Here is a 14150-nt window from a genome sequence, read left to right on the forward strand (position 1 = left end):
CTGCACTAGTCTGTGTCAGCTTATGAAAAGGCTACAATTAAATCTTAAAAGCTAATCTCTGCTACTCTGCTCTTCCCCACCGCCCAGGGTCCTCAGGTTGGTTGAACAGATTGAGCTCCTATTCCCTTCATGATTAGCACATCCCTTTCATGCCTCACATTTCCAGAGGCTTCCTCTCATGACCACCTTCCTGAAGCAGATGTCAAAAAGGAAAGCAACCAATAGACTTCTGTGCTTTGGGGATGGGGGCATGGGGAAGAAACGTGTCCTTAATGACTTTGAAGATGTGCTTCAAAGTCCATGAAAGCTTGTTTCATTGTGGAATTAGTAACCTATATGTTTTTCACTGCAGAGTATGCTGTAGGAGACAAATTAATGGGTGCCTAAGGATTCTGGAGTGGACATTTAAAATTTTTCAAGGAAAGATTGCCGACACAGCCTCTTCTTGCAAATTTATTTAACGTGAGATATTTCAGTGGGTAAATCTTGCTTTCAACAAGACTAAACACTTAAGGCACCATGCTGAAATCATTCTCCTTCAGAAAAACTTTATAAAGACACAGGGGGAAACATGGAAGTGGATGTGACAATAAATTAAGTGAGTGCTTGAGTGCAATCTCAAATTTGTGTGGGCTTATTGGCTCATTTTTAATTATATTCTTGCTGCAGTGCTTTTCTGAAAGAGGATTCATGACAGGGATTATCATGAATTTATATGAAACATAATTTCTAATAAAAAGCTTTCAGGCTTTCTTTCATAAGCTGCTAAATATTCTTTATTATCCCTGCTTCTCTGTGAGTTGATAGAGCTAAAGAGGTAAAGCCATTTTGCACTGATCTGCACAAGTATAATTGGTGACTTGGAATTAATAACAAAAATCCTTCAGAGGAAAGAGGAACAAGAATAGATTTTGACTGACTATGTTATAATGGAATGAAATTATTTCAGTACTCAATGTGATAAGGAGGTAGTTATGTCAGTATCACTACATACCCATTAGGGCAAACTTGATGGTACCAAATGGAATCTGTAATCTGCCACAGTAACTTTCAGGAAGAGTAAGACAGCACGGCTATCTGAGCTGAATCTAACTGCAGCTAACCAGATCTAGATTTTCTACCATGATTTATTTGAGTATTTGAGTATTGGTTACAGCACAAATGAGCTAAATGATGAACACTCAGAGAAAACATCGTATGTGGACTGTAATAGAGAAAAAAAATCCAGAGTTTGCATCCCGAGACAGGGGAAGCAGTGGTAATACAGCTGTACTTCCTGTCTCATTTCTCAGGAAGCTTGCTGCCATGCAAATCTGCGGTTGAATTTCGGTAGCTGACAGGGCCTTAAGATAATGTTCAGATTCCCTTGGGACATTTTCTTGAAGGACAGCCATCTGTCTTCATAATCTTCATAGCCTTTGTGTGCTTGTCCTTTCAGTTCTGTCAAGGTTCTTCTTCCCTGCTTTTTAAGTGAAAAGTCTTCTTGGGTTAAAACCTTTGGGTATGGTGGTTTGTTCATACAGAAAGAATGCTGTTTGGATTAGGATGCCCCCCCACACTGCCTTGCAGAACCAGGACATTTAGGACTTGAGAAAAGAGCCTAAGTTCTCTGCTTTACTGTCTTGAGTCCAGACCTCCTGCCAGCAGTTTAATTTCCATATAGATCCAATCAGTCACCTCTCCAGGCTGCAATGCAGATGCAGATGGTTGCAATAGCACCTTTCTTATTGATTAGACAGGGTCATGACAACAACTGGAAAACTTGATCTGCCCAGTGATTTGGTGCAGTCAGTTCTCCTGAGGTTGGTGTCTGTGCCTTGGCACTCAGCAGAAGATGGCTTCTCACCTGTCCAACAGCTGTTTTCCCTTCTAAGTGAAATGGCTCCATTGGGAGCAGGGCTAACAGGGGAGGAACTGGACAACCAAGACAGTTCTTCCTTTGTGAAGCTCCACCTCCACTCTAAGTCTCCTTTTCAGTTTTGATGGTCTCCTCTGCATCTGCACTGGTGGTCAGCAGCCTGAAGAGACCTTTCAGAGCTCTGTAGAAGAGCTGTGAGACACACAGGAATAAGACACACATGATGAAGCATCTCCTAGCAAATGCATTAATGGTTGTTTAATTTGGGCTCAGCCCGTTATTTAGCCCATTACTTCAAGACCAATAAGTTATGTACCTTACCTTGATGTGCAGTGAACATGGAAAAGAGGCCTTGTGACCTCCAAAATAAGGTGAGCCAGGAATACTTTCTTAAAGTTTATTTGGCCGCTCAGGTTTTTCTACATGATAGGATCTTCTCCAGTGCAGCAAAGGACTCCTCACTGAATAACATTCATGACATTTGGATTCAGCTACTTGCCTGCTGTCTGCTTTAATCTAAGGTCTCTAAATTTTCAGACCCTCCCACCCATTCCTGGCTCTTGCAAGGTTGTCTCCCAATAGTGAAAGCACTTCCTTGTCTGGCTTGTCTGACCACTTTGTCTGACCAGTTCCTGTCAGTTTAGCATTTCTGAGCTTAGACCTGTTTTTCCTGCATTGGTCCAATCTATGTATATTTCCTCTGTGCCTCCTTTCTTTTCTTTACCTTCTGTCTCTTTCTACCACCCACACATTTTTTCCTCTAGGGATGCTCTGGTCTGTCACTGCCTTGTGTTTCACCATTCATGTTTCCCTTCACCAGGTGGGGAAAGTTTTCTAAAGGCTCTTACAAACCTTTCACTTATCACACCACCCTCAAGTGCAAGCTGCCATCTTTTGTGGTAGTGAAAAGTATGCCTTGTCTCAAAGCTCAGTTTCAACCAAGTCTTTCTATTCACTAATTTTTCCACAGCCTATGTTTTCCACCCTTCTTCTGAAAACTTTCTTTTGCAAGCAGTGATTGCATTTCCTCACTAACAACTTGTGAACTTCATGTGTCTGTGCCCATGCTTTCTACCATCTCAAAGTTAAATGAAGCAAACAAAAATTGTTCTTGATCAGCAGTGTTTAGCCTGTGTCACCTCTTGACCCTCTGTGGTGAGCCAGATGCTGTGCAGGTCTCGCCGTCGCGCGCCTGCCAACTGGGTCAGTCTGTTGGCCTATCGGGGAGGAAGCGATCGGGTGGTGCAGCAAGCTGAAGCGTCTGTGCTTTGTTTTTCTTCTTTTTTTAATTTTTTTTTTTTTTTTTTTTTGCTTTGCTTTGCTAAGGTTGGATTTGTGAAAGGAAACCACCACTGAGTCTGTGTCATAGGGGTAAGAGAGACATGCCGCCTTGGTTCAGCAAGAGTTTATGTTCTCTCAGTCTTTCCTGAAGTTTCTATCTTGCAGACCCGGCGATTTCCTGTTTCCTTCTTGCTGGCCCTGATCTTCATAGAGATAGTGCCAAAGTGAGAAAGTACTGTCTTAGGGCCAGAGAACAATTCCACCAACTTTCAAGCACTCAATTCCAGCTGCTGGCTGAACAAGTCCTCCTCTCGTGTAGAGGTCTCAGGAATCTCTTACACTGCATGTTATTTGTGAAGAGGGAAGCTGAAACAAATTTTAACTGGATTGAACAGCCAGTTAAGGGTATTAAATCACAAAAACAATGTGAAAAATTCGGAGCAGCCCCGTGAAATATACTGTAAATGTCTCATATAAAGACTTGGTTGTTTTGGAGGGTTTTTTCCTCTGGTGTTTATCTGTTGGTGTTGGTAGTTTAAAACCTTTGGTATGTTCACAGCTACATGAATGCAGTTTGAGGTCTTTGCAATTAAGTGTAAAGGACTGTATGAAATACATCTTTTTACACACCTGGTAAAATGGAAAGTCTTGTGATGTTGTCTCTTCAGAAAGGGCCTAACTTTTGATTGCTCTCAGGTTTTGGCTTCTCTTCTCCTTGAAAGTACGCATATAGCTTCTGCTGCCCACAGTTACACTGGGACCAGCAGCTTTCTTCATTCAGTGCAGTAGAGAAATGCCAAGCTTTTCTGTACTGTAAGTACCTTGCAAGTTGGATTCATCAGGGAAGTCAGAGTGAGTTGAAGAGGTTCAGTACTCAGCAGGAAGAAAGTAGGTGGTTTCATGGAGATACACAGGAATTAAATGCTACAGCCAAGGTTGCACAGGGAATCAACGTACCCTACAGATCAGGGATGGGCATCTCTAAACTGCATATCAGCAAGTCAAGAGGGAGCTGGACTGTGCTTTCAAAGAAAGAATGAACTTCCAATTGTAGGAATATGAGTTAGTAAAACTAGCTTTCAACTGGGAGCAGACTCTCTGTCACACCAAAGCATGTTTGTGTGTACCTCTTTTTGGCCTTCTGTCCATCCTTCACTCCATGCAGGTCCCTTTCTCACCAACAGCATGAGCCCCATGTTCACAAAAGGGGACTGGAAAGGTGTCCATCTGCAGTTCAATAAGGTGGCATATTTAGCTCCAGTAAGTGGCTTTCCAGTGAGAATGACAAATTTTCCTTTGTGCTGCACATGCCACTTTGCCTCCATTGAGTCATAAGCATCTCACTAGCTACCTTGCATGACTTTGAGTGTGTCCTCTGATTTTACACCACCTTTGCAGAAACTCAATTCAAAGAGGCATGGATACTATTCTGTTTACGTTGCAAAGCTCTTCCCTCTTAGTCTGAATTAAGAGATCCCTTAGGGCTCCTCTCAGTGGACCGTCTAGTCTGTGCATGGTCTGGGAGTGTTGATGCTGTAGCTACTAAACATCAGAGGGTTTTTTGGAAAGCAAGAGAGAGAAAGAGAATGCATTTTTCTTTTTCAGACCAGAAAAAAAGGGTCAGAGATTTCCCAGGTAAGAACAGAATTACATGAAGTTTTTTCTGTTTGACATGAAATGAACCTAAGGCAGTTTTACAACAGTAATTCACCTTTTATAGAACTGCTTTTTTAAAATGGAATAACTTCTATTTTTCTTCTTGTTAATGTCTTTAGGCAATTCCCATGAATGGGAGCCGATCTCATTGTTTTTCAGTGCCGTGTGAATATTTGCTTTACAAGTAGTGACCTTGTTCACACTGCCTGCAGCTGCTTTTTTAAATATGGTGTTTCTGCCTTCAGGGAGGGGAGAGGGGAAGGTAAACTATGCAGTGTTTTCAGATATTCTCCCATGCATGATATTTTCAAATTGTGGTTTACCTGTACTGTGTGTAACTTAATTCTTGCAGTAAGCTGTGTTAGAAAAAAGCAGCTTTTCTCTCTTGTGCTTGTATAGCTGAAGAAAACATTTCAAAAAAGAAAGTAGGTACAAATTTTGACTAGGTGGAGAAGTAACAGTGTACAGATACACATTCTACAGCTGTGTGCTTTACCTCATCCCTGCTGGTCATTCCCTCTTAACATTTTCCAAGATCATGTCTGCTAGAGTTGTACTGAAAGGCCATATTTTGGGTCTAGTTAAGGACTATATGAAATTGCTCTGATGAACACCTGCTCCCAAACACAACATTTCTTCTGTTATGTGGTTTTAAGTGAAACCCAAACCCATAGTTAGTGTTTCTTGTATTTAATTAGCAAAGTAGGCTTACAGTGCATGCACTGAATACTGGCCATATGCCATAAAAACTATGCATTCTTTGCAAAGAAAAATTAATATCAGAACTAATTCCCGGTCGATCTTTTTCCTCCCCTCAACTCATTACAAAGCTCGGGCAGACAGGGACTATGGTGCCAGAAGATCAGTAATGCAGAGAAACTTCTTGTGCAAGATTTATACAACAGTTTTGAATATGTGATGCCCAAACCATGGATGAAGATACTCCTCACAAATATATATGAAGCTCTTGTGTAATGAGATTCCTCTGAGAGCTGCAGATTGTTCCCGTCTCTGATAATCAGTTCAGAGCAATTGCTGCTGTCCAAATCTGACTTATATCAGTTGGGAAATCACTGGTAACTTTGAAACTCCATGGTGTTTTGGTTTTGATCAAACTTCTGCGTAAAGAAAAAGCAAGTGAGATTATGGAGCAATTACAGATAGCTACAAGTCCACTTGTTACTGTATCTACCTTCAATGTTCAATTTAAAACATTACATTAGCCAGCAGGGTGGCAAAATGGTGGGGTTTCTTTTTTTTTTTTTTTCTAAAAATGTTGCGGACAATATTGCTAGATTTCCCCTTTCAAATTAATGCACTGGCTTTAATTTGAGCACTGAGCTCAGGAATATTCTCAGGTATTTGACTCACAGCTTGAAGTGTGTCCTTTATTAAGGGGTGGATAGTTTATCAGCAATGATAAGCTTAATTTGTGTGCATGTTGAGACTCACAAAGGCTTCAAAGTATGCATTAGCTATGCAGATGGAATTTGTTCACCCACATTGTTACATCCTAGGTCATGGTATGACACAGCCTGTCATGTCAGGCATCTGCTTTCTGATAATAATCCAGGCTTCTTTCAAACCAGCAGAGAAGGAACGTCTCTTCTACAAGGCAAATCTCCCCATTCTAAGGGAGGGGAGATCCTCAAGGATGGTGGTCAAGCCTCTGACATCAGATATAGAGGACCCTTCACTGCTGAACGGATGGCAGTCTGTAGGCCAGCCTTTTGTCAACATTGGGTGCAAAGTCCTGTTTGAACTGGTGCTAGCTGAAAGAGTCTCAGACTACTCTTAAAACATGACCCCTTTTCCTGCCCCTAGACCAGACATTAATTTATCCTGGTCTGAGAGGATATAAATCATGTTTTGAGAGGCCAGGGAAAAGGAATGTGTTATTAAGAGGAATCTGTACTCCATGTTTGCATTTCATTAACACTAAGAGGCCCCAGTCAAGACCAGGATCTGTGGAGATTTGACACAATGTGTGGATGCAAGTGAGAAGCAGAAGGGAGCTTCAGTTTTGGAGGTCAATGGAGGGTTTTTCCTGGCCTGTTAGAGGAGAGCACCCCATACAAGCAAGGCAGCATGGAAGAAAGAGAGAGAAGGCAAGGTAGTGCATTCTCCCAAGTGCTAAATATGCATTTACTTGGAAGGTAATATGAAATGCATATAAGTGAAATATGACAGGGACTGTATCATACTATAGTTTGAAATGCATAAGTGGTATTTGTTCATAGTTGATCTGCTAAAACCATGTTTCCTTCACATTCAGTGTGCACAGGAAATGGTAGAATGTCACACATCGCCTATTATAAGCATACTCCTTGGGTGCCTTTGTGTTGCAGAAGGTTTCAAATAGCAGACAACTTTTCTGTAGGTATTTGCAGCTTTCTAGTCAACTCCACTGAAATCAGTCAATAGGTAGTAGCATTGTTTCACCTCAGGGTACAAACTGTCTGTCAGAAACAAAAATATTGAGTTTTTTTTGATCATCGTAGCAAAATTCCTAACTTCTGTATGTCTGGAAATAAACAAATACCATGCAAGAATCTCCACCACTTTTTACAGTTTGCAGGTAGTCACTTCAGTTAGTTTTAGCCATTTAAAATGTATGGGCATATTGTCAAGAGTTTAAGCTTCACCTGCAATCAATGTGGACAGACCATCACCACCGAAGGGGCTTATCCCTCTCCTTGGGGGGATAAGTTGAGTTGCTTTCTGTGAGCTTATGAAGAGCATATCCTTGACAGAAATTGCATTGGCAAATCCTAAGACTGTGATTGCTTATCCTTCCCTGTCAGCCTCCCTAAAGGTTGCTAAATAAACAATGCTCCTGCTTTCTCTAGATATTCCCTAAATCCAGCTGGGAGTAAGCTACAAAACACTGTATTGTAAGGATCAGGGTGATCCTGTCATTTAATAGCAATTTAGACTCCTAATGATTTTTAGCAGCATTGGTGTCCCAAAACCTCATACTCATCTCAAGCAGATGGGCCCAACTGCAGGAGATGCTAGGCTGGCCTCTGGATCAAAGATTCCTGTGGACATAATGGTAGCAATTGTGTATGCACAGGAAGGAACAAAGCCTCTCTTCCTCCTAGAGAGTCAATCCAGAAAAGTCACAGCTCTCGTTTATGAGCAAGAAAAGAGACAGTCAGAATTCAGCCATTCACCCTCTCCTTGGGGAGAATGAAGTGGCTGGACTTGAATAAACACAGGGCTTCAGGTTAAGCTTCACTGAAAAATACCTGCTTCAAGGCAATACCAGCAGGAAATATCATCCAGGACCTTATCATTGGACACTATATCAGCAATCGGTAATGACTGTCACACCCCAAAATCACTCGAATGCAATTAATGCAATAAAAATTACTGCACATAAATTACACATTTTCAAGGAAACACCTATGAGTGTTGCAAAAATTTTAGGCCACTTCATGGACAGGGCTAGGAAAACCCTCACTTCCTCCCAGGCTGAGTATGGGGTTGTGTGTCTCTGTATGTATGTATTTAAACTCCACTCTCTCTGGCAATCAGCAAAATACAGGGTCAAGTGATTAGTGCTTATGGTAGCAGCAGATAGAGAGCTCAAAGGGCTTGCCAGATCCTCCCTAGCATTACTTCTTCCCTCATACAGAAGTACACTTACCAGTCAGAAAGAAAAACAGCCTCTGATCTGTGTTTTCATTCTTATCTTTTGCAGCCACTTCCACATCTACAACTGGGACAAGTCATCTCACAAAATGTGACATAAAGCAGAAAGCCTTCTGTGTGAATGGGGGAGAGTGTTACATGGTTAAAGACCTCCCAAACCCCCCAAGATACCTGTGCAGGTAAGAAATCCTATCTGTTTCTTTGTTAGAGCCATCAGGTCTCACAAATGTTTTTTTCTTTAGAGGAGCACCTGAAAGATGTCTTCTTCTGAACTTGCATTTCTTCATTTTTTAACCATGTGGATGTGGAAAGAATGCCAAGAATAACCTCTGTGTTCTACAGAGGCATATGAAACAAAGTAGAGGCTAACTGGGAAATATTTCTACATGGTGATGGCACAGCATCTTCTATTGGTGTTTATATGGCACAAAGTAACACAACTTGATCCTTATGTTAGAAAAAAGTGAAACAGACACTGTAAACTAAATATTCTACATTTAGGGGGAAAAAAAGGGAAGGGGGTGGAAAACTGCATTGAATATTACACTTTGTATAGAAGAAGCTGTTCTTTTAATTGTCTGATGCAGTAACTGAACAATTTCTGGTGAGACCAGATTCACAGCTGTTGTTGCATTTAATTGCATAAAGTCAATGAATGTCATGGTCATGGTGGAGGTTACTATTTTGTGTGCTGATCTTGATTCATGAAATCACGTGAGTTTTGTTTAGTGGGGTGCTTGTGCACCTTTCTCAAGTCCTGGTTGTGCTGTGTTTGTCTGCTGCAATAGTCCCTTGCATCAGAGAACATTGTTGAGGAGCTGCAGCAGTGGAATTTATCTCCTCTCTGAGAGCATGTCATGTAGCTTTTACCCCTGAAGATGAACTAGTCATAGGGACTTCTTCACACTATTTTGAGAGGAAACTCAACGCTTAAACCTTGGTACCATGCTTGGTACCTAAGAGGGGTGAGTGAAAAGGGTGCACTTTTGTGAGGGTATTACTGTTTTCAGACAAAGAGATAGTGATTGGTGAAGACAGTCATTTGCTGAAACTGCATAATTTTTCAGTCTTCTTGGACTAAAAACTAAAAACCACTAATTTTGAAGATAGCTTTGGTAGGTGAGTTAGGTGAAGGTTTGTGATGCTTTCCCTAGGCCAGGAAGAAATTGACTGCTTGTCTTCGTTGAGTTTTTTTGGGTTTTTGTCTTCAGATTTTTCTAAAGGAAAACAAACAAACAAAAGCCAACAAAACCCCACCAAACCTCACAATGTGCTGGCTTACCTGCAAGTTTCTCTTTTTTTTTCTTTTTTTTCCTTTTTTTTCTTTTTTTCTTTTTTTTTTTTTTTTCGTAGAAAGATGTTACCTTCACATCGTGATCTTTGTTTTGCTATGGATTTTCATGGATTGCTGTACTGCTGAAAGCAATGAACACTCAATTGAATTTTAGGATCTTTTTTAACTAAAGCAAATTTGGAAAAGTTATATGTGCTGTGGGTTGGATTCTTTTTTGAGAAAGAGAAAGAAAGATTTGTGTTAAATTTGCATGGTTGTTGTAAGCCAGCAGTCAAGATGAGCAGTTTGCTATGACTCTCCAAAGCATGTACAAGAGCCTGTGTGTTTCAGCTTCCTATCCAAACACTGTTCAGAAAACTCCAGTGAATGGCAGAGCTGAGCATTGAGCAGGCTTGCTAATCATGACTATTGTCTTGGTAGTTTCAGAGGTATCCCATCTTCACTGGTATGAAGACTTCTTCATTTTAATTCAGACATCTGTGTATGTTCTGTAATGTTGTTATAGACTGGCTAATTTTTTGATAAAATATCTTGGGGACATTTGAAAAATGTGGGGGCTGTTTTTCCCTATTGTGGACAAGAAATAACCTTTCATTCTGGGGCTGTGTTTTAAGGAAAAGACGATTCCCAGATTTGGCAGATGTGCCTCTGCCTGGGTGGTCCAAGACCTATTTGGAAAAAGCATCAGAGCTGTAAACTTAGACAGGGTGAATCTCATTTACAAGAAGGCAGTGGAGAAGAATTCTTACCCTGAGAACAGTCAGGGCTACCATTATTTTGCAGGGCCACTTGCTATGCCCTCTAATACTTGCCAGAACAAAAATTTTATGTTGTGTAGTACAACAATGCAATTCTGCTACATAAGAAGTAAAAGTGATACTTGAAAGTGGATGAAAATGAAGGGAAAAAATAGTTTTCTTCTTACTTCTTTAAAAATAAAGATGTCCCCTATTTATTCTAACATCCCAGTTATCTAAAATAGATATCTAACTACTACACATTGTCTTCATTGTTCTAAGAAAACAAATCTACTCCCAGAACATGCTTGTGGAAACAGAATGCTTGAAATATGGTACTTGCTCTTCATATTTCTGCCTCAGTAGCAAGTTCACATTTTTCCATATGGTCCATCTGTTAAGAGCAAAAACAAAATTTCTAAAGCATGAGCCATATCATTCTAAATTGGTTTTATCCCTAACCAAAAAAACATGACTCAGATTCAAAACAACCATGGAATTTTCCAAGTAATCTCTGTTTTTTTAAATCCCCTATTCTACTAAAAAAAAAAATCCTAAATTCATCCTCAGTTAAAATCTGGCTACATATTAAAAAATAAAGTTTTACTATATACATAGTGATGATCTGGACAGGATCAGATCTTGCTCTTCTGGATACTAGTGTGAACTTCAAGAAAATTCCTTGCTTTCACAAGGTAACCATGTGAAATGCTCAAGAAATGTGTGAAGACGTAGTAAAGCAATGTACAGCTGCATCTGTGGTAGCATGTATTTTCCCACACGTATTTTAATTAAGTCCAAGACTGAGTAAAACACTCTCAAAATAGGACAGATGAAATAGGAAGCTTTGACTATTTAAATAAACTAGTGTATAAAATTTTCAGAAGCTTCGTAAAAACATGAGTCACATTTTGAAAACATCATCGACTTAAGAAGCCTGGATGTTACTGGCTTCCTGTGAGACTGGGATTCCTAAGTAATTTTTACTCTCTTGGAAATGCATCCCCAGGTTCACTGAAGAAAAAAGATTTCAATAAATGCAAAATTCCTAGCATTTCCTTCTTTCTTGAAAAAAATCTATGTGAATATAAGATCTGTTACACTTTTGGAGTGTTCTGCTTCATACCATGAAGGTCTTGATAATCTGACCAATTGATTTCCAACTTGCAGACATCATCTTTTCTAGTGGTTTTGTTATTACTGAAGAAATGAAATTTACAACGGAATTTCATTGGGTGAAAAAAATGCTACTGTCTTAACAGAAGTGTGCTGCTGCTTTTCTTAACAGCAAAGGAGTGGATTATGTACTATTTAATGATACAGCCATTTTCTACATCTGTCTCCATGCAAAGGCCTTTGTAGAATAGAAACGGGCAGAATTTTCTTCAAACCAGCAAGTTTGCAAGCAGAAATTCGAGAAGTATTCATTCAAGAGACAGGATAGAAATACTAGTTCTTATTTAGGCCATGACATGGATTACTAAGTACTGTACTTCCCATGGTAAAAAAAATTCTCTCCCACAATGCATTTGTTTGTAGGCAGTGAATGAAATGGAAATACAAACCATTCAGCCATTTCCCTTGTGATGAAAAACAGTCTGATTATATGTGTTCAGTGTTCTGAGAAGCGTCCACCAAACATGTGCAAATGCTGCTCTTTGCAACTAGTGTGTGTAGAAGGAAAAAAGCAATTATTCTGTTATATGTGGTTTGTTATTTTGGTTTTACCCTATTAATATAAGAAATAAATGGTTCAAGTAGCCTTTTTTAAGGCAGAAACAAAATTACAAGGCTCTCAGAGCACAAACATACACATTTTGGTCTAAGTTGTGTGACCTCAACTTTTGCTACCGTCCTAAAGGAAAATGGTACATGGATAATGACCTAGGGAAAAAAAAAAAACACAACAAGAAATAATGTCTGAAAACTTTGAGTAGGAAAAGGTGTTTGGGAAAGGACACCATAGCAAACTGATTGTAAAAGTACAGTCTACAGGAAACAACCTTTCAAACTGGAAACTGTGGAAACTCTGCTGCAGTGCACATCTGAGCAATGAAATACCTTTAGCATTCACACATCGTCGTAAGTGGACAGGCTCATCTCAGCTTTCCTCTCGTCTGTGCCGCCCTGGGCTCATTCTCGAGGCAGATGCTGCAGCCCATTTGCTGACAATGGTTTCAAAGCAGTATAAACACACTAGAACTGTTTTCGGCACCTTCTCAACAGGGCTGGCCCTGCTTGGTCTGGAAGTGATTTCTGCATTGTCTATACCAGTGCTCAAGTTGTTTTCATCACCTCCACAGCTGCACCAACATCTGAAAACTAGTACAGACAAAGCAAGCAACCACCAGCAGCCAGTGGCAGGAGGAAAACATGAGGCTTTCAATCACATTCCTTGGGAATTTGTAGCATTTAGCCTGATGACAAAGATGTAAAGGACCCTGTGAATTGAAAGCCAAGCATGAGCAAATGCCAGCTTTCCAGGGACAGCCATTTAACAAGTGCAGAATATTTTTATTGCTGATTCATTAACACAGATCAAAATTCTTTCTATCAAAAGCACTGTACCTTCTCTCAGATGTGCAAAGTCTTCTGTCATGGCTAGCAAAAACATCTTCTGAAGACAGAGTAACCCTTGTTGCTTTTTCTCAGCTGAATATGTCTGTGGAGACTGGGATCTCTCCACACTGGGTACTCGCCAAAAGAGGCGACTTTGGCTCTGAAGAACCCAAACTCTCTTCCTTAATAAACAAATATATCGTTGCAGCAAATCAGGTTCAAAGAATCATCTTCAGATCCTCAAAATATACCTTCATTACGCAAATATCATTCCTGCATGGTTTATTTGAACAAGATGCTAGTGTTTATCCCTGACACTGATCCTTTCCCAAAGAGATTTTCTGAAAGTCTCCCTTGTGCGAGGGCAGCATCCCTGTTTTTTAGGGCTAGAGGCAATTGTAGAAAAGCAGAATTTAAAATATTGGGACAGCTTTCAGCACACATGAAACTCAGATGGATAGAAGAAATGGAGGATTCTTCTGACCAACAAGTATTTGCAAATAGTAAGGCTTTTTAGCATGTGGCAAGCAACTTATGAAGAAATTTGAAAAAGAGGCCAGCACCTATGACATCAGCAGGAGAAAAAGAGTGTGAGATTCTTGCATGATGACAAAGTCATGGAAAGCATCACGAAGACAGGCAACACAACTGCAATTGTTGTTCTGTTCACAGGAGCAGATACCAGGTAATTTCAGGTTAATGCTGAGTAAGAGTGGAGAGAAGAAACAGAAAGAGGAAAGACTGAAATCTGTAGATCCTTAGTATGGTGGACAGACATTCACACTTAAGTCTGAAGCATAGGAAGCCTGTCTATGGTGATATTTTGGGAGCCTGAGCCCTGCCCCACCATGGAGAATGAAGATGAAAGAAGAATTGGTAGGCAGCAGCAGAAAAGATGGGCAAATCATAGAAGAGAAATTCCTTCTCTATGATCAAGGAGAAAGCTGCCCTGAAGTTTTTTGCAGAAGAGCTTATGAACTGGAAGGACAGATAACTCCAGGGCTGCAAATCTTGGGAGCACTTCTGCCCTCTCATTTTACTTATTTTCTGGACTGACTTATTTTACCTTCTTGTGAGCCATTTTGAATATACTTCCCTTTGGGTCTGA

General features: G+C 40.2%; 1 protein-coding gene across 10 annotated transcripts in view; it reads left to right on the forward strand.

Annotated features, from left to right (window-relative positions):
* Positions 1 to 14150, forward strand: part of NRG1 (neuregulin 1) — a 288370-nt gene that overhangs the window by 250386 nt on the left and 23834 nt on the right. For all 10 annotated transcript variants that reach the window (XM_063181175.1, XM_063181176.1, XM_063181174.1 and 7 more), the window contains one exon: positions 8502 to 8631. In XM_063181175.1, the coding sequence (XP_063037245.1) occupies positions 8502 to 8631 (130 nt within the window). The remainder of the gene's footprint in view (positions 1 to 8501; positions 8632 to 14150) is intronic.

Source organism: Melospiza melodia, chromosome Z (assembly GCF_035770615.1).
Source record: "Melospiza melodia melodia isolate bMelMel2 chromosome Z, bMelMel2.pri, whole genome shotgun sequence".
In the NCBI taxonomy this organism is placed as follows: domain Eukaryota; kingdom Metazoa; phylum Chordata; class Aves; order Passeriformes; family Passerellidae; genus Melospiza; species Melospiza melodia.